The sequence below is a fragment of the Martes martes genome (genome assembly GCF_963455335.1).
Source record: "Martes martes genome assembly, chromosome: 1".
Taxonomy (NCBI): Eukaryota; Metazoa; Chordata; class Mammalia; order Carnivora; family Mustelidae; genus Martes; species Martes martes.
In genome coordinates this window covers 54881354-54904469 of record NC_137888.1, presented here as the reverse complement: position 1 = coordinate 54904469, position 23116 = coordinate 54881354, and the positions used below count along the sequence as shown (strand labels likewise).

Genomic DNA, 23116 nt, shown 5'->3' with positions numbered 1-23116 from the left:
GGCCTGTGTTTTCTCTCACAGGACCTTCGGGTACAGCTAGATGACAGCACGCTCCTGAACAGTGAGCTGAAGGAGCAGGTGGCTATGGCCGAGAAGCACAACTCTCTTCTCCACTCTGAGCTAGAGGAACTGAGGTCCTTGTACAAGCAGACAGAACGGGGGCGCAGGCTGGCAGAGGAAGAGCTCCTACAGGCCACAGAGAGAATCAATCTTTTCCATACCCAGGTGAGGCTCATACATTCTCCCTATTAGCTGTGTCATTGGTGTGAAGGTCATTGTTTCCTCCTACTGTTCAGCCTTGGACCATACCTAGTTGCCATGTCAGGCCTTGGGTATGGCATATGAGGCATAGGTTAAGTCTTTGGCAGCAAAGCAGTGGGTACACTCTTCATTTATTCCCAGATGTATTAGTTTCCTGAGCTGTTACAACTCAGGACCACAAACTGGGTGGTTTAAAACAGCAGAAATTGATTCTTCCACAGTATTGAAGACTAGATGACTGAAACTGAGGTGTCGGCTGGGCCATGCTCCTTCTGAATCTTGTAGGTCAATTCTTCCTTGCCTTTTTCTAGCTTCTGGTGGTTTGTTGGCGATCTTTGGTCCTTCTTAACTTATAGCTGCATCATTTCAATCCTCTGCCTTCACATGGCATTCTCTCCGTGTCTGAGCACCATTTTTCCTCTGTTCATATTTTTGTCTAAATTTCCCCTTTTTATAAGAACATCCGTTGTATTGGATTTAGACAGCTCCTAATGATCTCATTTTTAACTTGATTACCTCTGTAAAGACTCTATTTCCAAATAAGGTCACATTCAGAGATCTGGGGTTAGGACTTTAGCATCTCTTTTGGAGAGCATATAATATAACCCATAATACTAAGTCCAAAAGAATGGACTCTCAGAGCATTGATAGCCAGGATTCTGGAGAGACATGAACATTCCCTAGTACCAGTACCACTTTCCTCCTTCTCCTGTTCCCTCCAAGCTCCATGCTCTCCCAGCATCTCAGGATTTTTTTTTTTTTTAATGTTCCTGCCTCAGAGCCAGGAGATTTCTAACAATTCTAAGTGGCTGCTGACGGATTTGATGAGCTGTCAGGACTCTGGTATCTCATGGAAGGTTATGTAAGTGACACAAAGCAAGAATTCTGAAATCTTTTGCCATTCTCATAGAACCAGGAGATACCCTCGTGTACAGTAAATGGATCAGTCAACATTTCCAGGGCACCCACCGTAACCAGAGCAGATATACATGGTATCCATGCAGCATGTCCCTATCATCCTAAAGAAGCAAGACCTAAGCGAGGAACTTCAACCCACTGCCGGTGTGTAGTGTCAGAGCAAGCACATTGCTACAGAAAGCCTTCTCTGACAGTCCTAGACCTAGCTAGATACACAATATGCTTAACTGCAGCTGGAAACCAAAGACAGAAGCATGGGGGAGGAGGAGATTTGGGTTATTGAGGGAAACTGCTATACTCACTCGAACATGGTGAGGCGGAGGTAGGAGAGATCAGAGAAATGATGTTAAGAGGCAGGGAGAGCCAGGTCCCCAGGAACCTTGAGTCTGAGACTGAGGCAGCTTAAATTCTGTCTAGTAGTTAATGGGATCCATTGAAGAATTTCCAGTAGCTAAGAGTGAAATGATCAGATTTTCATTTTGGGAAGTTCAACCTGGTGAGTGCCGTGAACGGTGGAGTAGGCAGAGCTGCCATACCTGGAGCATTTAGCAACGTCTGTGGGATCACTTTGGTTGCCACAGTGACTGGAGAGTGTCACCGGAGGATGCCGCTAACTGGGCAGAGTTCAGAGATCCTAATGCTTGTGCTGGGTGTGGATAATCCTACCGCACAAAGAACTGTGCTAGGTGCAGGATAATCCTACTTCACAAAGAACTGGCCCTCCCAGAATGCCAATTGTGCCCCCTCCTAGGAATACTGGGGACAAGGAAGGATCAGCCGAAGATATACCAGCTAGAAAGCATTGCGATTAGTTTGTGCCTACAGTTTGATTTTTGTGTCCATCAAAACACTGTGCATGGCACAACCTTCTTTAGATACCATGTGATACGGAACAAGTAGGCTGTGTGTTCTGCATAATTCCTGGCAGGCTAACTCACTTCAACATTTTCGTTCTCTCTCAGGAAAGCGTCTCTAAATACAATGAGCAGGATTCTTATAAAGTCGGATATTGAATTTTTAAAAAGTAATCATCTATCTGTAGTATTTAATAGCTATTGGTAATAAATCATTTGCCATGCCTATTATAACTGATAATGCACCAGTGGGTCCCAATATGATGAAAAAACACTAGCCTAGAGAGAACTGAGCACATCAACCAGAGAAAAAGCAGACACAGGGAGGAGGAGATGAATTTGAAAAAACAAAAAGAAAATTAGGCCGTGGAAACCTGATCTCTAGAGCAGAGTTTCTGACACTTTGCTGTATAACAGAAACTAACACAAAAATTCAAATTCTCAGGTCTCATTTCAGACCTACTGAATGAAAATCTCTGCAGTGGGACCCAGGAATCAAATGAATTCTCAGGTGATGCTGCTGGTGGTTCCTTTGACCAGCAAATCTAGGTGATACTACTTTGTCTAGACCAGCATATCTGGTGATACTACATTGCTCACGAGGACCTCTCCCCAACATTAATCATGTGGGGGCACCTTGCAGTTAATAGAATGCTGTCAATCTTTTGATGACATAATGAACCTTTAATGGAACCTTCTTAGTCCCTTCTGCATTCCTAGACTTCTAAGCCTAGAATAAAGATACAAGGCCAAACTTATCCTTGACTGACTACATGTGCTCTTTTTAAAACCCAAGCTGTGACCGTCTAGTTTGCCCTCTTGCACAATATCTCCTAAACCCCTTCCTCCCCAAAAGAACCAGTTAGAGTCATTCAGCTTGAAAACGTTTTGGCAATTATCTCTCTAGCAGATTTTAAATGATTCCATGTATGAACAAGTCAGCATTTATATTTATACCTTCCTTTACACAGAAAGAGTTTCTATGGAGTTACGTACAGGGAGCATCCAGAAAATACCCAGTAAAATACACTTATCCTCAACACCACCACCACCGCCACCAGGGAAAATCTTGGGTTCGGGGGCACAGAACCTAGCTCTCTGGGAGGACAGAGCATGGTGGCCTTGATGAAGATGCTTCATGCCATTGAGGAAGCAGGGCAGAGCCTATGAGGCTGGAATATCTTTCTATTTCCAAGGTACAATCTGCTTTCTGAGAGAGGTACTCGCTAGAGAAAAGTGAAAGGACAATGAAGAAAAATCAAAAATAGGAACCTGTGCTTTTTATATTACATTCTCTGTGCAAGGTTTCACACCCTCAGAAAAGCTGTGCTTCAAACATGGGCCAAATAGCAGCAAAGGGAGCCTCAGCCTCTAGTGTCATAACCCAGGAAAGAAAGAATTAGGGCAGTACCAGCCACAGAACACCAAGCATCCCCCCGCTGTGGTGGAGGCTTCCTAAGGGCTAGAGGATGAGACTCATCTGAGCTACCCCTCCCGCCTCCTCACTGCAAAGTCAGGTAGAAAGGGAGGCAGATAAAGAGGAAGCGTGGTTTTTGGTTTTGTTTTTGTTTTTCCTGGAGCAGCATACTGGAAACTGATTTTTTAAAAAAGATTTTATTTACTTATTCAACAGAGAGAGAGAGATCACAAGTAGGCAGAGAGGCAGGCAGAGAGAGTGGGGGGAAGCAGGCTCCCTGCCGAGCAGAGAGCCTGATGCGGGGCTCGATCGCAGGACCCTGATATCATGACCGGAGCGAAAGGCAGAGGTTTAACCCACTGAGCCACCCAGGCACCGCTGGAAACTGATTTTTATACCCCAACCTCCTGCTCCCCAGATATCTGCCGCTGACCCTGACCTGTGCTCTGGAACACTTGTTTCTACCACATCAAAAAACAAAAAGCAGAAAACCGTATTCCTCAACAAGTTGAAAACTGAATATACTTTTGGGGTTTGTAGCTTATCTGGATCCATTTCTACTTTCTTATTCAGACAAACTATCTCTTTGATATCGAGCCTCTAATGAATGAAATACCTTCCATTCAAATACGCCTTTGTTGGCACAGGGGAGTTTTCTAGTGTGGCTTCCTGGGGTTGGAAGGACTGGTACACTGACTTGCTGCTTAGAACGGAACTTGCTCCCAGCCAGAGCCCATTCCCGTTGCATGTCCGCCACCGACCAGCTGGCTTTTGCATCGGTGGTCTCAACTTGCCTAATGAGAGTGCTGCTTTGCTTTAGAACACTAGCCTCCTCAGCCAGAAGAAGAAACTGGAGGTTGATGTTGCCAGGATGCAGAAAGAAGCCGAAGAGGCAGTGCAGAGGTGTCAAAATGCAGAAGAGAAGGTCAGGAAGGCCGCCACTGAGGTGGGTCCATTGACTGCTTCCTCACTCCTGTCTTCCAGAGTTGACCGGAGCAGTAGACAAGGGGCAGAGGCAGATCTGCGGCCAAAAAGAATTCCATTGATTCTCCATACAGCCAGAAGCAGATTAGCTGACCCCTCTGCCTCTCTGTTCCCATTTTGAAAAATTAGGCCAATTAGCTCCTCCCTTCCAACCTACTCAGACAATAAAAGGGAGAGTTGAATTGCTATAAGCAAAACCTCATGAAAGCAAGAGGGTTTTTTTTTGTGTGTGTTTTTTAAAGGTAAGCCACTTTCCACTTGTGAATCAATACATCTAGAGTCTAGAAACAATTCTTCCTGGATGTCCCTACAAATAGCTATTTTCTTAGTATCTGTAATGGTTTGAATGATGATGATCTGGAAAGAGAGCTTATTTCACTTATCTCTTCCAGCCCATACTATTGTTTGAGTAGCACCATCAGGTTGGTAAAGAAGGGTTCCAGGGCTGGTGTACCTTCTTTATTTGAAAGTTTAAAATTGTGGATGGGGGTGCTTTTCCTAAGTGGCACTAACCTCAGCATTGGCAGCCAGCCTTGTCTGAAGCTTTGTGGGGAGGGAAGAAAGGCCACTGCTGGGCACCCCCTGTGGGCAGATGCAGCACTGCTCTCAAAGGGCACAGCAAGCAGACGGTAACACTCAGCGTAAAAATGAGCAGAGAGAGATGGAGGATCTTGCGGGTCCCAGGCTTGTTGAGCAGAGTGTGCCCTCAACTGCAGCCTCCACTCACTCTCTCCCCATCAAGTGACTCTGTGTAGTCCATCAACGCCCGACTATGTGCAGCAGCCCTGATTTTGCTATGTGAATGGAAACTGGTCCTCTTGATGAAAGGGGTAGTGGAACTGGGGAGACAAGACATTTAACTAGATTTTATATTAGTCATTTTAAAATTCAAAAGAGAGGAAGAGCTTATGTCTATATTCGCCCGAGTTATTTGGCAGTTGAGGAGCTAAACAAAACCTTTGCACCAAACCCCTGGATACCAGGTCACTGCAGAATCCAGCCCTCTCTAAGAATAGAGAAGCATGCCTATCACCCAGCCATTTTGTATCAAGGCAGGCATTTCATGATGGAAAAGAGGTGTGTGAAAGCTTGGAAATGTTTGATGGCCAAGAGGAAAATAATATGCTTAACATTTATGAAAATCCACATAGAGAGAATGGGATGAAAAGAGTGTCTACTCCAGCTTGGGAAATGTATGCAGTCATGCATTATGAAGACTAGCTGCTCTCACGTGCCTTTATAAGAGTTTCTTCACAATGTTGAAAAATGAACCTCACTACCTCTTCCCCCACCTTCCAGTTTTCTAATAGTTCAGCTCTGAGTCCCAACCCCACATAGCAAAACCCAGAGTTGCCTCCATAATTCATTCTTTGCCCTCACCATCTGCACAGACGTCTCACACTTAAATTATACAGATGGTTGGTAACCTGATAGACAGAGAAGCTTTGGCTGGGAGGACAGTGTTCTTACATTAAATGCACTGAGAGATTCATGAACCAGTTCTTAATAATTTTGTCGAGACATCAAGCCCTTGTACACATAGCCAAAGCCAAGAGCAGGCTTCACAAACAAGAATTAACCTTCTTTGTGCCAGATTATTGGCACTGAGAGCATCCGTAGCTGCCAAATTCCTGAAGCCTAAACTTGTTTGCTGTTGTGAATCACAGAATTATAAAAGTGAGATGTGAAAGATTTTCATAGGCATCCTTCCATACTTGTCCTGGTGCAAGATATTACAGGGCACATCCCAGGCTTTCGTCCGCTCAGATCTGTTGTTCCGGTTGGTCAGCTTTCTTTTGTGTTGTGCAATGTTCATGCAGTGCTTCATCTCTAGATAGTTTCTGCTACCCCTCACCCCAGTTTCTCTGGTAGCTGATGTCATCTTGACTGCCATATTGTTGACACACATGAGGGTGACCCAAGTTAGGGACAGAGGGGTGGGAGGAGATTATTACAAAGAGGAAGACATGACATCTGGTCAAATCATGACCTGAAGATTGTGGGTGGAAATGAGAACGTCACTTGGCTGCCATCTTATCCCAGCTCCTTTCTTTCTGTTTTAGGCAGCGAACATATCAGAAGAACTGAAGAAGGAGCAAGACACCAATGCTCACTTGGAGAGGATGAGAAAGAATATGGAGCAGACAATTAAAAACTTACAAAAAAAGCTGGATGAAGCTGAACAGACTGCCATGACGGGGAAGAGAAAGCAAATCCAGAAATTAGAATCTAGGGTAGGCGTTTGCATGGGTCATGATGGGGTCATGACGACTCCTGGTTCAAGTTCTTTTTTTTTTTCTTTCTTTCTTTTTTTTTTCCGGTTCAAGTTCTTATCCTGGAATATCACTCCAAATGTTCCCTCTTTCTCTAATCACTTCTGCTTTTTAGCACTTGTAGATCATGGAGAGCATCAGATCTCAATATACTTATTCATTCTTGTTTGACTTTGGGCCATCAACCAAGACTTTTCTTGGACTGGATTAACTCTGCCTCCCCTCTTCCTGCTAAGTGAGAATGCATCTTCTCCCATTCAGCCACAACAACTCAGGGCTCCCCACAGCTGAGGTTACCTGCTGGCTGCATCTGTGCAGTCTTGCTTCTGTGTCTTCGTTCCTGTTATTTCCTCTGCAGAGAAGGCACATTTTTTATCTGCCAGGGAAAGTGGAAGGGAAGCAACTAAATCAAGGATGAAGAAATACTCGGTGAAGATATAGGAAGGGCAGACGACAATGACATTACACCTGCCTTCAGGGAGCTTAACAACAAATAGAAAGATCTCTCTTGACTATTGAATCGATTTCAATGACTATGTACAAGTTGGTGACAAATGCTAGGAGGAGAGGAAGAAACTTTCACTGGGACTTGATGGTTCAGAAGGGTCCCTGACAAATACAGTATTGTTTTTGCACATTTATGGTATATCCATACAGTAGAATTCCAATGCACATCCATGGTACCTCCATATAATCATGCTCATTAATTAGGAATGAGGAAGAGCTCTGTAGTAGGTTCTGGAGATCCCATTGTACCACTAGGGTACAATGATGATAAAAGTCACCATCAATAGGTAGCATCACAAGCTTTTGTGCAAGAGCAGAGGAAATCTAGAAGATGGGCGCACATACACATTTTGCTTAGGTTTTCAAAAAGAAAGGGTGACAGGATTAGACAAAAACTAATAAAAATAGCTACCCATAGGAGAAGAACACAGAGATGAAACTGAGACCTTCTGAATGAAACTTGTTCCATTGTTTTGATTGCAAAATCATATAAAACATTTACATGCTTCCTAATTAAAAAACAAGTTTAAATCAAAGAGCAGAATAAAACAAATCAATCCTTAAAATGTTAACACAAATAGAAACAAGTGAAGCTAACTGTGTATCAATTTGGGGAGCATAAAACCCACAGATGAATTATTCCCAGTGACTTTTAAACATAGTGCTTTGTACATGCCTCATGGGATACATCTAAGGACAAAAGAAAAAAAATAGCAAATGAAGTACCGTACTTGCAGTTTCAAATAACGATATCTTATCATTACTACTATGAGTAAGACTAATATAATTCTTTAACCAATAATTGTTTAATCTTTATTGTATAAGAACCAAGCTTTTTAGTATGAGAAAAAAACATATAGGTATAAAATTAAAGAACTTAGAATATGTCTTTTTTCCCTAGTAAAAAAATAATACAGGATTGATACTGGTATTTCCAATTCAAATTTAAGATTGCAGGATTTAATTTTGTTCTAATTGCTCTTTCTCCACCATTAAGTCCTAGAACCAGTGTTAACTCAGTAGCAATGAGCCCCTGATATCGGCTGATACTAAGGAATTATGATAAATTTTCTTAAAAACATAATCATAATACTATTATCTGTTAGGATTACATAATAATATATTTACAGGTAAAATTATATGATGTCTAAGGTTTGATGTAATAGTGATTTTCCCAGAGGAGTTTTAATACACTTAAAAATACATGCGAGAAAACCTCACCTTAAAGGGGGTCTCATCGTCTCACATCTCATCCGATAGAACTGTGTATTAGGCTCCTGTATGATAGGGGGTTAGAAGATTATTTTAATGGGCTTCATCTATAAAGAACTTGTATACCTGCTGACTTGCCCTCCCTGAGGAAGAACTAGAACAGTGTGTCTGAAGTGGAGGGTAGGGAAGCAGGGAGTAAGAGATGGGGTCAGACATTCCGGGCACATTCCTGCCTCGGGCATTAGACTGCAATTTTTAAAAGGATAGTCAGGGAGGCCCTGTGGAGAAGGTGGCATTTGTGTCAAGAAGAAGGCAGGGAAGAGAGCCACGGACATCGAGGGGAAGAGAAAGAGCAACCAATACCCTTCCTCCCTCAAGTCTCTACCCCCGTTTCCATTTTATTTCGCCAAACTCACCACTGAACATATTCTATATCCTGCTTTGTGTGTTCCCCCTCATTAAAATGTATGTTCATATAGGGGAGAGATTTTTGTTTGTTCTGTGCACAGCTGTATCTCTAGCCTTGGGGTCTGGTGTGTGGCTGGCATAAAATATTTGTTGAATGAATGTTAACTTTGCTTAGAGGACTCCATCAGGCTGCAAGCAGGTTGTTAGTCTACTATAGCTCGCCCACACAACAGGGCTCCCGGGCGGCACGTTCTGCATCTGCCACAGAGTCTCAAGGTCAGATTTCAGAGAGTCAGAGCTGACCATGGAGAAGGCAGCTTAAGACCACAAAGCACAGTGGCTGGATCCTTTTTTTAAATTTTTTTTTTATTTTTTAATTTAATTTTATTTTATTTTATTATTTTTTATTTATTATTTTTTTTTTTATGGAAAGTGGCTGGATCCTTAAAGGGTGCTCTATGTAGCTTATTCTCTGTATACTCACCGATGTTCCTACACATGCATATATGTATATTTTGTGATCTAACAGGAGAATTGTCACTTCTGCGTGGATGAGCCTCTTACAGCCTTCAGAGTTTAAACAGGCCTCTTATAAACCCACAGAATTTAATCCACTCGCTTTTGGCGAGCCAGTGGTCCCAGAGACGGGGCCCTGTTTAATCATGGCCAGCCGGAGAGTGAACACATCTTTCTAGATGATGTCGTCATTCTATTGCAAAGGACCATGCCAGTCGGCAAATACGATGTCACCCTGGCTTGCTGGCTGCCAGCCTGTGGTCTGAGGTCAGGGTTTCGTTGCAGGTTCGCGAACTGGAAGGTGAACTGGAGGACGAAATCCGTCGCAGGGCGGAGGCCCAGAAGGAAGCCCGCAGGCTGGAGCGATGCGTCAGAGAGTTGACCTATCAGGTACTCCTGGAAACCACTGGGGTGCTGGAGAAACATGCTCCTTCAAGCCTGAAATGGCCTTCCGGGTCTTCTGCTGTTCTCTCCCCATCTTTGCCCTCCCTCAGCGGTAGACACTGACTGACAATCCCAGGGCTTCTGTGCTATTCGGGGTTTGGGACGGTCCCTTTTCAGAGCTTACAGGGAGCAAAATGGGAGCAGCACGTCGCAATTAGAAGCGAAAAGCTATTTATACGGTGCTGGTTTTGTCACACATAACGTCTACAGCACGCGCAGAAAGATGCCTTCCTGTGAGAGGCTGAGTGAGAACAACGTGTAAATGAAGTGGCCGACAGAGAGTTGGGGGGGGGGTTCCTCAGCCGGCAGGTGACATGGGACCCTGGCTACCCCGGAGCAGGGGACATCCTCACCCCTAGTCTCTGGTGGCACAAACCCTCCAGGCCCCCCAAGGACTCTGTCTGGTGCCGGTGCAAGGTGGTGGACACACAGCAACGGTTCACGACGGGCCTCCCGAGCTCTCAGCTCCTCTTCCTGTGGCCCAACGCCGGTCTCCAGCAATAACAGAGAAGTGGGAAGGCTTCTTACCAGGAATTAAGGCATTTCTGAAGCCACAAGATCATCCTTCCTTTCATTTTCATTTTCTAACCTGTCTTCCCTTCAAATGGAGGGGCCCGTAGAGTCCATGAGATCAGAGGCCCCTCGGGGGCCTCGTGTCTTCCCCACACAGAGTTGGGGCGTGTATCCCAGTTGTCGAACACGGACGCCAGACATCACTTTCTAGCCCTCTCCTGCCGCATGGTCTAGCTCATGCCGGCGAAAAGGCACCTTCACTCCAGGGGCCGCCCACTTTCACAGCACCTTAGGATCTGCCCGTCTTGCTTCTGGTCCCTGAGGCTGAGTTGCTGTTCAAGACGCCAACATCTTCCTCCCTCGCAGCAGGAAGGATAGTGTAGATAAGGAAGCAGAGCGCTTCAGAAGCCCCGTCTTGGGCTAATTAAGATGAAATGAGCTACTTGCGCAGCTCGTCTTTACCGAATAAGTGGTTCTTTTCTAAGACGAGTTAGTCTGGCGCTTCTCTAGACTGTGCTCCTTCTACCGAAACCACCCAGGAGTGAGCCCCTGGTATGTGCCGCAAAGGAGGTAAACAGCTTAGGAGCAGGAGAAAGGTGGTCCCCGCCCTTCTTTTGAGGAGGGTGAGGAAGCCACGTGTGCGGCTTATTAATAACGTCTGGGGTTTTCTTCTCTTTGTTTTCCTATGGATTATTCAGACATTTTTTTCTTCTGAAGACAAGTTCATTATAGAACAAAACACCAAGGCTATCCTTTTTTGGTTTTCATTGTCCCCAGGAATGCATTCTTGTTCTATTGTGTTTTCTCTTTGTTCTCAGCAATAACCTTATTGTTCCCTCAGGTACTAGTGTGGAGGAATAGTTCTTCATTTCTTCCAAGTGTCTGCACAGTGCTTAGAGTGTTATCTACTCAATTACACAATGATTTTTCTGCTGTTAAATCAGGTAACACCTAGTGAGCACCTGTTTCACACAAGATACTAAGCTAAGCACCGTAACTTTAAAAAGCCATTGGTGAGCCCTCCACATTCCTTGATATCAGTACCTGGTTTTGAAATATCCAAGATAGATGCCAACTGGATCCAGTCTGTTCTCCTTTAACATCAAAATAACCACCAGGACTATGAGGCGGGGTGTTTCGTGATAGTGCTTCTTTGGTGCCAATTGAAGATGTCATTTCGAAAGGGGCCTAAATGTGGTTTTGCTTTCCGAGGAAAAATCCTCTGGGAATATCCTACTATATTAGAAAGGGAATCGAGTGTGACCCCAACCACTATAGTTGTATGGCCAGTCCCCACTGAGCATTCAGAAGCTCATCCGATTTTCTCTCTTCAGTACCCAGAATAATGTGCTATAAAGCAAGACATAGGACTAGGAACTTATAACCGTTATAGAAGGTACAGACAGTTTTTCAGCAACCCCCATCCACCTGCTCCATTTTATCTTCAACTGCTTTCTATATTCAAGGATCTATGTATAGATGTTATTTAATCCTTACAAATCTAATTACAGATATGGTATCTTCATTTTTAGAGAAAGGGAAGCAAAATGGGATTTGGGGTAACTTCTCTGGGAACCAGGTGCCAGGATAGAGTTCTAGAAGTACAAGAGATTTATTGGACATAACACCTGGAAAGACAAAGGGGAGAGCAAGGAGAGTCAGGCAGAGAAAGCCTTTAGTCCACAGTGCAAGTCTGACACCCATGAAAGGAAAGGGTGAAGGAAGGAAGATGAGCCAGGAGAGGCAGATTGCCACGCTCCTCTGAGCAGTCTCCTACACAAAGATTGCCCGGAAAGGAGCCCCATGTTGGGCAGTGACGGCCAGATCCTCATAACTGCTGGGCCCAGGTGTTGGCTGGGGGATCCCTGGGGAGTGGTGATCTCAATGTGAATGCTACAGCGACTCCCAAACGTGCTACAGCTGGAGGTTTTCTGGTAAGTGCCCACCTCACAGCTTGAAGGGAAACTGAGCTGTGTACAACTGTGCCTACCACAGGGCTGGGTTGTGAACCTAAGCCTGACAAAGGCTTTGCCTTCTCAAGTGGGAGGAACACTGTTAACATCAGCAACCGCTTCTAGCCTTCTTCAGTTTTCTTCTTTGTGGCTTCCTTGACCACACAGTAAATTTACTGGCCTCCGTAAATTGGGTTTAAGCAATTAAACTGCTGTTGGTTTTAGAACTTCCTATAAACACATAATTCTATGAGTCTTCAAATTTCTTAAACCTGGGACAGAGAGGGACAGGCAGATGAAAAGAGAATAGATTTTATTAAAAAAATAGAGTTGTCTCATTTCCTTATATCTTGGTCTCTGCCTTAGTAAGCGTAAAATTAGTAATGAATTTTCTACTGTCAGATTGTACTTTAAGGTGGAGTGGGGAAGCATGCTAGGCGATGCAAATGGCTTGGTTGAAGTTTTATGTCTTTACTCATGTATTTATTTATTTATATTCAGATAAAACTGACACATAACGTTGCATTAATGTTGGGTGTACAATATAATCTGATTTTGTTTACATTGTGAAATGATTATCACAAGTTTAATTAACATCCATCACCACACATAATTACAAAATCTTTTTTTTCTTGAGATGAGAACTCTTAAGATTTACTCTCTTAGCAACTTTCAAATATACAACACTGTATAGGTAACTGGATTCACTATGTTCAACATTACATTTCCAGGACTTGTTCATCTTAAAACTGGGATTTGTAACTCTTGACTACCTTGACCCATTTTTCCCACTCCCCTATATCCCCACCACCAATCTGTTTTTTGTTTCTGAGTCTGGTTTTTTAGATTTTACGTTTAGGTAAGATCATATATTATTTGTCTTTCTCTGACTTATTTCACTTAGTATAATGCCCTTAAGGATTGCAAATGGCAGGACTTCCTTCTTTTTTATGGCTGAATAATATTCCGCTCTGCGTGTATATACACATACCCCATTTCCTTTATTCATTCATTTGTTTTTTTGTTTGTTTTTTAAAGATTTTATTTATTTATTTGAGAGAGAGAGATCACAAGTAGGCAGAGAGGCATGCAGAGAGAGAGGAGGAAGCAGGCTCTCTGCTGAGCAGAGAGCCCGATGCAGGGCTCGATCCCAGGACCCTGAGATCATGACCTGAGTCGAAGGCAAGCACTTACCCCACTGAGCCACCCAGGCACCCCTATTCGTTCATTTGTTGATAGACACTTAGGTTGTTTCCATGTCTTGGCTATATAAATAATACTGTCATGAACATGGGGATGCAGATATCTTTTTAAGATAGTGATTGTTTCCTTCAGATAAATAACCAGAAGTAGGATTGCTGAATCATATGGTAGTTCTATTTTCAATTTTTTGAGGAAACCTCCATACCATTTTCCACAGTGGCTACACCAGGTTGCATCCCCTTTTCTCATTTCTCAACACTTGTTATTTCTTGTCTTTTTGATGATATCTCATTGTGATTTTGATTTGCATTTCCCTGATGGTTAGTGATGTTGAGCACCTTTTCATGCACCTATTGGCCATATATATATCTTCTTTGAAAAAAACGTCCATACACATCCTCTGTTCATTTTTTAGAATTCCAGTATAATTAATGTACAGTGTTATATTAGCTTCAGATATGCAAGATTGTATTTCAACAATTCTATACATTACTCAGTGCTCATGGAGATAAGTGTACTCTTAATACCCTTTACCTATTTCACCCATCCCCCCAACCACCTCCCATCTGGTAACTACCACTTTGTTCTCTATATTTAAGAGTCTGCTTTTCATTTGTCTGTTTTTGTATTTGCTTGTTTGTTCTGTTTCTTGAATTTCATATATGAGTGAAACCATATGGTATCTGTCTCTCTCTGACTGACTTACTTTACCTAGCATTATACCCTTTAGATCTATCCATGTTGTAGCAAATGGCAATACTTCATTCTTCTTTAGAGCTGAATAACATTCTATGCATATATATACCACCTCTTCATTCATTCATTCATTCATTCATCTTTTGATGGATACTTGTGTTGCTTCCATATTTTGGCTATTGAAAATAATGCTGCAATAAACATAAGGGTGCATATATCTTTTTGAATTAGAGTTTTCATATCCTTTGGGTAAATACTTAGTAGTGGAATTACTGGATCATATGGTAATTATTTTTTGAGGAACCTCCTTACTGTTTGCCACAGTTTCTGCACCAGTTTACATTCCCACCAACAGTGCATGAGGGTTCCTTTTTCTCCCTTTTTCTTGTTGTTGTTTTTATTTTAGCCATTCTGATAGGTGTGAGGTGATATCTTATAGTTGTTTTGATTTGCATTTCCCTGATTATTAATGATGCTGAGCATCTTTGCGTTTCTGTTTCTCAGCCCATTTTTTTAAATCGTATTTTTTGTTTTCAGTTTTGTTCTGTTTTGTTATTCAGTTGTATGAGTTCTTTATGTATTTTAGATATTAATCCCTTATCAGGTACAGTATTTAAAAATATTTCTTCCTATTCCATGGGTTGCCTTTTTAAAAATTTATTTATTTATTTATTTATTTATTACTGTTTCTTTTGCTGTATGGAAGTTTTTTAGTTTGCTGTAGTCCCACTTATTTATTTTTGCTTCTGTTGCCTTTGTTTTTGTTGTCAAATGCAAATTTCATAGCCAAAACCAATTTTGAGGAGCTTAACCCATGTTTTCTTCTAGAAGTTTCATGGTTTCATATCTTACATTTAAGTTTTTAAGCCATTTTGAGCTAATTTTGTGTATGGTATAAGAATGTGGTCTAGTTTCATTCTTTTCCCTGTGGCAGTCCAATTTCCCCAATACCATTTTTTAAAGATACTCTTCCTTGTATATTCTTAGCTCCTTGTCATAAATTAATTGGCCATTTATATGTGGGTTTATTTCTGGGCTATTTGTTTCTTTGTGTCTGTTTTTAGGTCAATACCATACTGTTTTGATTACTATAGCTTTATAATACAGTTTGAAATCAGGTAGCATGGGGCACTGAGTTTTTTTCTTTCTCAATTCCTTTGGCTATTTGGGTCCTTTTGTGGTTCGATACAAATTTTAAAATTGTTTGTTATATGTCAGTGAAAAATGCAATTGAAATTATGATAGGCATTGCATTGAAACTGTAAATTTTCTATGTGTAGTATGGACATTTTAATATTAATTCTTCCAATCCATGAACATGGAATATCTTTCCATTTTATTTGTGTCATCTTAAATTTCTTTCATCAATGTCTTATAGTTTTCAGGGCACAGGTCTTTCATCCCTTTGGTTAAATTTATTCCTAAGTATTTTTATCCTTTTGATGCATTTGTAAATGGGATAATTTTCTTTTTTTTTTTTTTTTAAGATTTATTTATTTTAGAGAGTGAGCACAAGCAGGGGGAGGGGCAGAGGGAGACGGAGACAAGCAGACTTGTGTTGATTGGGGAACCCATCCCGGGTTCCATCCCAGGATGCTGAGGTCATGATCTGAGCTGAAATCAAGAGTCAGATGTTTAACTGACTGAGCCACCCAGTGCACTGGGCTTATTCTTTTCTTTTCTTTTTTGTTTTTTTTCAGGATTGTTTTCTTAATTTCTCTTTCTTATAGTTTGTCACTAGTGTACAGAAACACAACTGATTTTTGTATGTTGATTTTATATCCTGCAACTTTGCTGTTTATTATTTCTAATAGTTTTTGGTGGAGTCTAGGTTTTTTTGTTTTGTTTTGTTACATATACTATTATATTATCTTCAAATCAAGATAGTTTTACTTCTTCCTTTCTCATTTGGATGCTCTTTATTTCTTTTTCTTGCCTAATTGCTCTGGCTGAGACATGCAGTAATATGTTGAATAAAAGTACTAAGAGTAGGCATCTTTGTCTTGTTCCTAATCTCAGAGGTAAATCTTAGTTTTTCTTCATTGAGTATAATGTTAGCTGTGAGTTTTTCATATACAGGCTTTATTATCTTGAGAGATAACCCTCTATACCTACACTGTTAGGAGGTTTTATCATGAACTGATGTTGAATTTTGTCAAATGCTTTTTCTGCATGTAGTGAGATGATCATATGATTTCTGTCCTTCAATTTGTTAATGTGGTGTATCACATTGACTTGCAGATGTCAAACCATCTTTGCATCCTAGGAATAAATCCAATTTGATCATGGCATATGATCCTTTTAATGTATCATTGAATTCAGTTTGCTAATAATTTCTTGAGGATTTTCATACATATGTTCATCAGGGATACTGGGCTGTAATTTTCTTTCTTTTCTCTCTCTTTCTCTCTTAAGGTTTGATATCAGGGTAATGCTGGCCTTGTAAAAGGTGTTGGAAGTGTTCTTTTCTCTTCAATTTTAGGAAGGAATTTGGGAAGAAGTGATATTAATTCTTCTTTAAACATTTGAAAGAATTTACCAATGAAGACATCTGGTCCTGGACTTTTGTTTTTTGTGAAGTTTTTTTATTACTAGTCCAATCTCCTTGCTATAATTGGTCTGCTCCAATTTTTTTTTTGTATTAAGATTGATTGATTGATTGATTGATTTTAAATTTTTAAAAGATGTTATTTGTTTATTTGTGTGTGTGTGTGTGTGTGTGAGAGAGAGAGAGAGAGAGAGAGCAAGCACATGAGTGGAGGGAGGGGCAGAGGGCAAAGCAGATTCCTGCTGAGCAGGAAGCCAATGCAGAACTTGATCCCAGGACCCCAGGACCATGACCTGATCCAAAGGCTGACACTTAACCAACTGAGCCACCCAGGTGCCTGAGTTTTATTTGTTTTTATCATTTTATTTTTTTATCATAATAAATGTACTCTTTAATCCCCATCCTCTAGTTCCCTGATCACTCCACCCACCTTCCCTCTGGTAACTGGTTTTTTTTATTCTCTGTAATTAAAAGTCTGTTTCTTGGTTTGTCTCTCTCCTTTTTTTTTTCTATGCTCATTTGTTTTGTTTCTTAAATTCCACATATGAGTGAGATCATATGGTTTTCATCTTTCACTGACTGACTTATTTCACTTAGCATTATTCTCTCTAGTTCTGTCCATGTTGTAAATGGCAAGATTTCATTCTTTTTTATGACTGAATAATACACCACTAATATGGCTGAATACACACACACACACACACACACACACACACACCCCACATCTTTATCCATTCATCTATTAAAGGACTTGTGGGCTGCTTCCATAGCTCATTGTAAATAATGGTACAGTAAACATCAGGGTACATGTATCCCTTTGAATTAATGTCTTTGTATTTTTTGGGTAAAATACCCAGTAGTGCAATTTCTGGATCTTAGGTTATTTCTATTTTTAATTTTTTGAGGAAACTCCATACCGTTTTCACAATGGCTGTTGCATTCTGCCCAACAGGGTAAGAAGGTTCCTTTTTTTCCACATCCTTGCCAAACTTGTTGTTTCTTATGTTTTTGATTTGTTCATATTTTCTCTTTATTCATGATTAGGTCTTGGTAGGTTGTATGTTCTAAGAATTTATCCATTTCTTTTAGTATGTCCAAATTTTTAGATATAACTGTTTATAATACTTTCTTATGATCCTTTGCATTTCTAGGGTATCATTTGTAGTGTTTCCTCTTTCATTTCTAATTTTATTTGAGTCCTCACTCTTTTCTTGGTGATTCTAGCTGGAAGTTTATTTAAAATGTTGCTATTGTTGAAGCATAGGTGACATAGAATGTTATATTAGTTCCATGTGTACAACATAGTGATTTGACATCTCTAGATGTTATGCTGTGTTGTCTACAGTGTAGTTACTATTTGCCACCATATAATGCTATTAAAATACATTGGCTATATTCCCTATGCTGTGCCTTTCATCCCATGACGTATTCATTACAAAACTGGAAGACTGTACCTCCCACTCCCCTTACCTCTTTTGCTCAACCCCAAAACCACTGGCAACCACCAGCTCTCTGTATTTAAGATTCTGTTTTTGCTATTTTTGTTAGTTTCTTCATTTTGTTTTTTAGATTACACATAAAAGTGAAATAATATGGTACTTGTCTCTCTCTGTCTGGGTTATTTCATTTAGCATAATACCCTCTAGGTCCATTCATGTTGCTGCAAATGTAAGATTGCATCCTTTTTATGGCTTAGTAATATTCCATTGCATATATATACCACATCTTTTTCCATTCATCTTTGTGTCAACACTTAGGTTGTTTCCACATCTTGGGTATTGTAAATAATGCTGCAATAAACATGGGGTGCATATATTTTTGCAAATTAGTGCTTTTGTATTCTTTGGGTAAATACCCAGTAGGGACATTACTGGATTGATATTTACTATGGTACTTCTATTTTTGATTTTTTTGAGAAACTTCCATACTGTTTTCCCTAGTGGCTTCACCAACTTATATTCTCACTAATAATGTATGAATGTTCCTTTTTTTCCACATCCTTGCCAACAAATGTTTCTTTCTTTCTTTCTTTTTTCCCAGCCATTCTGACAAGTGTAAAGTGGTATCTTACTGGGGTTTTGATTTGCATTTCACTAATGATTAGTGATGTTGAGCGTCTTTACCTATGTCTGTTGGTCATCTATATGCCTTCTTTGAAAAATGTCTATTCAGGTCCAATACGCATTTTTAAATCAGATTATTTGGGGCTTTTGGTGTTGAGTTATATAAGTTCTTCATAAATTCTGGATATTAACCCCTTAACAGGTACATCATTTGCAGATATATTCTCCCATTTGGTAGGTGTTATTTTTGTTTTGCTGGTGATTTCCTTTGCTGTGCAAGAGATTTTTAGTTTGATATAATCCCAGTAGCTTATTTGTGCTTTTATTTCCCTTGCCTAAGGAGACATACCCATAAAAAATAAATAAAATTAAAAAAATTAAAAATAGGAGACATCCATAAATGTGTTGCTAAGGCGGATATCTAAGAGATTACTGCCTGTCTTTTCTTCTAGGAGTTTTACGGTTTCATGTCTCACATTTAAGTCTTTAATATATTTGGAGTTTATTATTGTGTATGGTGTAAAAAAGTGGTCCAGTTTCATTCTTTTGCAGATTTCCCAGCATCACTTATTGAAGAGACTGTCTTTCCTCATTGTATAGTCTTGCTGCCTTTGTCATAGGTTAACTGACTATCTAGGTGTAAATTTCTTTTGGGGCTCTCTATTCTGTTCAGTTGATCTATGTGTTTATTTTCATGCCAGTTCTGCACTGTTTTATTATAACTTTATAGTACATCTTGAAATCTGAGGCAGTTTTATTCTTCTTTCTCAAGATTGCTTTGGCTATTTGGGTTCTTTTGTGGTTCTACAAATTTTAGCATTATTTGTTCCAGATCTGTGAAAAATACTATTGGTATTTTGATAAGGAGTGCATTGAATCTGTAGAATTGTTTTCTTAATTTATCTTTCTGCTACTTCATTTCAGTGTATTGAAAAGCAACAGATTTATGTATATTAATTTTGTATTTGGCAGCCTTACTGAATTCATTTATTCATTTCTTCTAGGTTATCCATTTGGGGGCATATTAATTGTTTGTAGTAGTTTCTTATGATCCTTTGTATTTATGTGGCATCAGTTGTAATGTCTCCCCCTTTCATTTCTAATTTTGAGTCCTCTCTATTTTTCTTGTGAATCTTGTTAAACATTTATCAATTTTGTTTATCTTTAAAAAAAAAAACAGCTCTTAGTTTCATTTTCTATTGTCTTTTTAGTCTTTACTTGATTTATTTTCATTCTGATATTTGTTATTTCCTTCTTTCTAGAACTTAGGTCTTTAGTTTTTCTTCTAGTTCCTTATAGCATAAAGTTAGGTTGTTTATTTGAGATCTTTCTTCATTTCTTAATGTGGACATTTATTACTATGAACTTCCCTCTTAGAACCGCTTTTGCTATATCCTATAAGTTTTGGTATGTTGTATTTCCATTTTCATTTGCCTCAAGGTATTTTTTTTAATGGAGAAAAAGTAAGTTTATATTGATGAGGTAAAATTCGCAATGAAGAAATTAGAGGTACCAACATTTATGTGATAAACAATACAGCATCAAAGTATTTTAAAGAACAGCTTCTTGTTTTGTTTTAGTTTCAAAGGTAGAGTTTAACGATTCGTTAGTCGCATATAAGCCTCAAGGTATTTTTTGTGTGTGTGTTTTATTTCTCTTTTGATTTCTTCTTTGATGCATTGGTTGTTTAGAGATGTAGTTTAATCTTCATATATTTGTGAATTTTCTGGGTTTTTTTCTTATAATTTCAGTTTCATACTGTGTGGTCAGAAAAGACACTTGGTATGATTTCAGTGCTTTTAAATTTGTTAAGACTTGTTTTGTGGACTAACATATGATCTATTCTGAGGAATGTTATACGCATGCTTGAGAATAATGTGTATTCTGTTGCTTTTGGTTGGAGTGTATACAGTCTGTTAAGTCCATCTGTTCTAATGTTTTGTTTAAGGACTATGTTTCCTTAATGATTTTCTGTCTGTATGATCCATCCATTGATGAAAATTGGGTATTAAAATCCCCTATTATTTTTGTATTGCTGTTTGTTTCTCCCTTTAGCTCTTTTAATATTTGCTTTATATATGTAGATGTTCATATATTAGTGCATAGATATTTATAAACGCTATATCCTCCTGTTGGACTGACCCTTAATCATTATAGAATGACCTTTGTCTCTTATTAAAATCTTTGTCTTAACATCTGTTTTGTCTGATAGAAATGTAGCTACCGCACCTTCATTTTGGTTAACATTTGCTGGGAATATCTTGCTGCATTCCTTCACTTTTAGTCTATGTGTGCCTTCAGATCTGAAATGAATCTCTTGTAGGCAACAAGTAGATGAGTCTTTTTTTTTGTAAGATTTTATTTATTTATTTGAAAGAGAGAGAGTGATCACAAGTAGGCAGAGAGGCAGGCAGAGAGAAAGGGGGAAGCAGGCTCCCTGTTGAGCTGAGAGCCCGATGTGGGGCTCAATCCCAGGACCCCGAGATCATGACCTGAGCTGAAAGCAGAGGCTTTAACCCACTGAGCCACCCAGGCACCCCGAGTCTTGTTTTTTTATCCATTCAGCCACTCTGTCTTTTGATTGGAGAATTTGGCTCACTTATATTTAAAGTAATTATTGATGGGGATATACATAATAGTGGGTTTGTTAGTTTTCTGGTTGTTTTGTAATTCCCTTCTTCCTTTTTCTTCTCTTGCTCTCTTTGTGATTTGATGATTTTCTGTAGTATGGTTAGATTCCTTTCTCTTTATCTTGTGTATCTACTGTATCAACTGCAGGTTTTTGCTTTGCTTTTACCATGAGGCTTACATAAAACAACCTGTATTTATAATAGTCTATTTTAAGCTTCAATTGGGATGTATTCTATAGCTCTATATTTTTGCTCTCCTCCCTACCCACATTTTATGTTTTTGATGTCACAATTTACATATTTTTATCTGTGTATTCATTAACAGATTTTGGAAGTTGGTTCTTTTTACTTTTTTTTTCTTTTAACCTTCATACTAGATGTATAAGTGATTTACCCACCACCATAACAGCATTATATTACCTTAATTTTATATATTTATCCTTACGAGTGAAATTTATATGTTCATTTTCTTTTACTTATTAGTGCCCTTTCATTTCAGTTTACTGAGTTCCGTTCAACATTTCTTATAAGGTCAGTCTAATGACACTGAATGCCTTCGTGTTTTTCTTGTCTGAAAAACTACTTATCCCTCCTTCAATTCTGAAGGACAACTTTGCTGGGTAGAGTATTCTTATTTGGCGGGTTTTTTGTTTGTTTGTTTTTTGTTTTTTCCCTTTCAACTCTTTAAATATATCATACCATTTCCTACTGGCCTGGAAAGATTTTGTTGAAAAATCTGCTTATACAGTCCTATGGGGTTTCCTTTGTATGTAACAAGTTGTTTTTCTCTTGCTACTTTTAAGATTCTCTCCCTGACTTTGACAATTTAATATTGTGTGGTTTGGTGTGGGCCTCTTTGGGTTCATTTTATTTGAAAGTCTCTGAACTTCCTGGATCTAAATGTCTGTTTCTTTCCCCAGGTTAGGGAAGTTTTCAGCCATTATTTTTTTCAAATTTTGTCTGTCCTTTTCTCTCTTTATTCTCCTTCTGGGACCCCTATAGTGCAAATATTAGTCTGCTTGATGTTCTCCTCTAAATCGCTTAAGCTGTGTTCACTCTTTATTTTATTCTTTATGTTTTTGCTGTTCTGATGAGACGAATTCCACTGCCCTGTCTTCAAGTTCGCCAATCCTTTCTCCTGCTTCACCTAGTCTGGTGTTGTACTTTTTAGTCCACTAATTGTATTCTTCATCACTGTGATTCTGTTTGGTACTTTCTTATATTTTCTGTCTCTTTGTTGAAATTTTTGTTTTGTTCATGCATTGTTCTGAGCTTGGTGAGCATCTTTATGACCATTATTTTGAACTCTTTATCAGGTAAATCACTTACCTCTTTTTCTGAGAGTTTATTTTGCTCTTTGGTTTGGAGCACGTTCCTCTGTTCCTTCGTTTTCTTTGTTTCTCTGTACTGGTTTCTATGTGTTACATAAAACAGATACCTCTCCCAGTCGTGATTGAGAGGCCTCATGTAGGAGATGATCTTTATTGTTCAACCCTTCTCTAGCTCTTGGTTGTTCCTAAAATCTTTGTAATTGTCCAAGCAGTCTTCTTTGATCTTAATGGCTCCCAATAGTTGACGATGTCCTAGCCTAATAGAGTCCCAAAGGGGAGATCTCAGTACCTAGATGCAGGCTGATTGGAAGCTGATCTTCAGGTAGGACCTTTCTTAAGAATTTTTAAAAAAATCTTTATTAACATATAATGTATTATTAGCCCCA

The 23116-nt window shown here is 39.6% G+C and overlaps 1 protein-coding gene across 1 annotated transcript in view; it reads left to right on the top strand.

Annotated features, from left to right (window-relative positions):
• MYH15 (myosin heavy chain 15) overlaps positions 1-23116 on the top strand; it is a gene marked incomplete at both ends in the record, with an annotated part of 154377 nt that overhangs the window by 124250 nt on the left and 7011 nt on the right. The window contains 4 exons of the mRNA XM_080799011.1: positions 22-225; positions 4271-4396; positions 6498-6668; positions 9636-9740. Of these exons, the coding sequence (XP_080655137.1) occupies positions 22-225; positions 4271-4396; positions 6498-6668; positions 9636-9740 (606 nt within the window). The remainder of the gene's footprint in view (positions 1-21; positions 226-4270; positions 4397-6497; positions 6669-9635; positions 9741-23116) is intronic.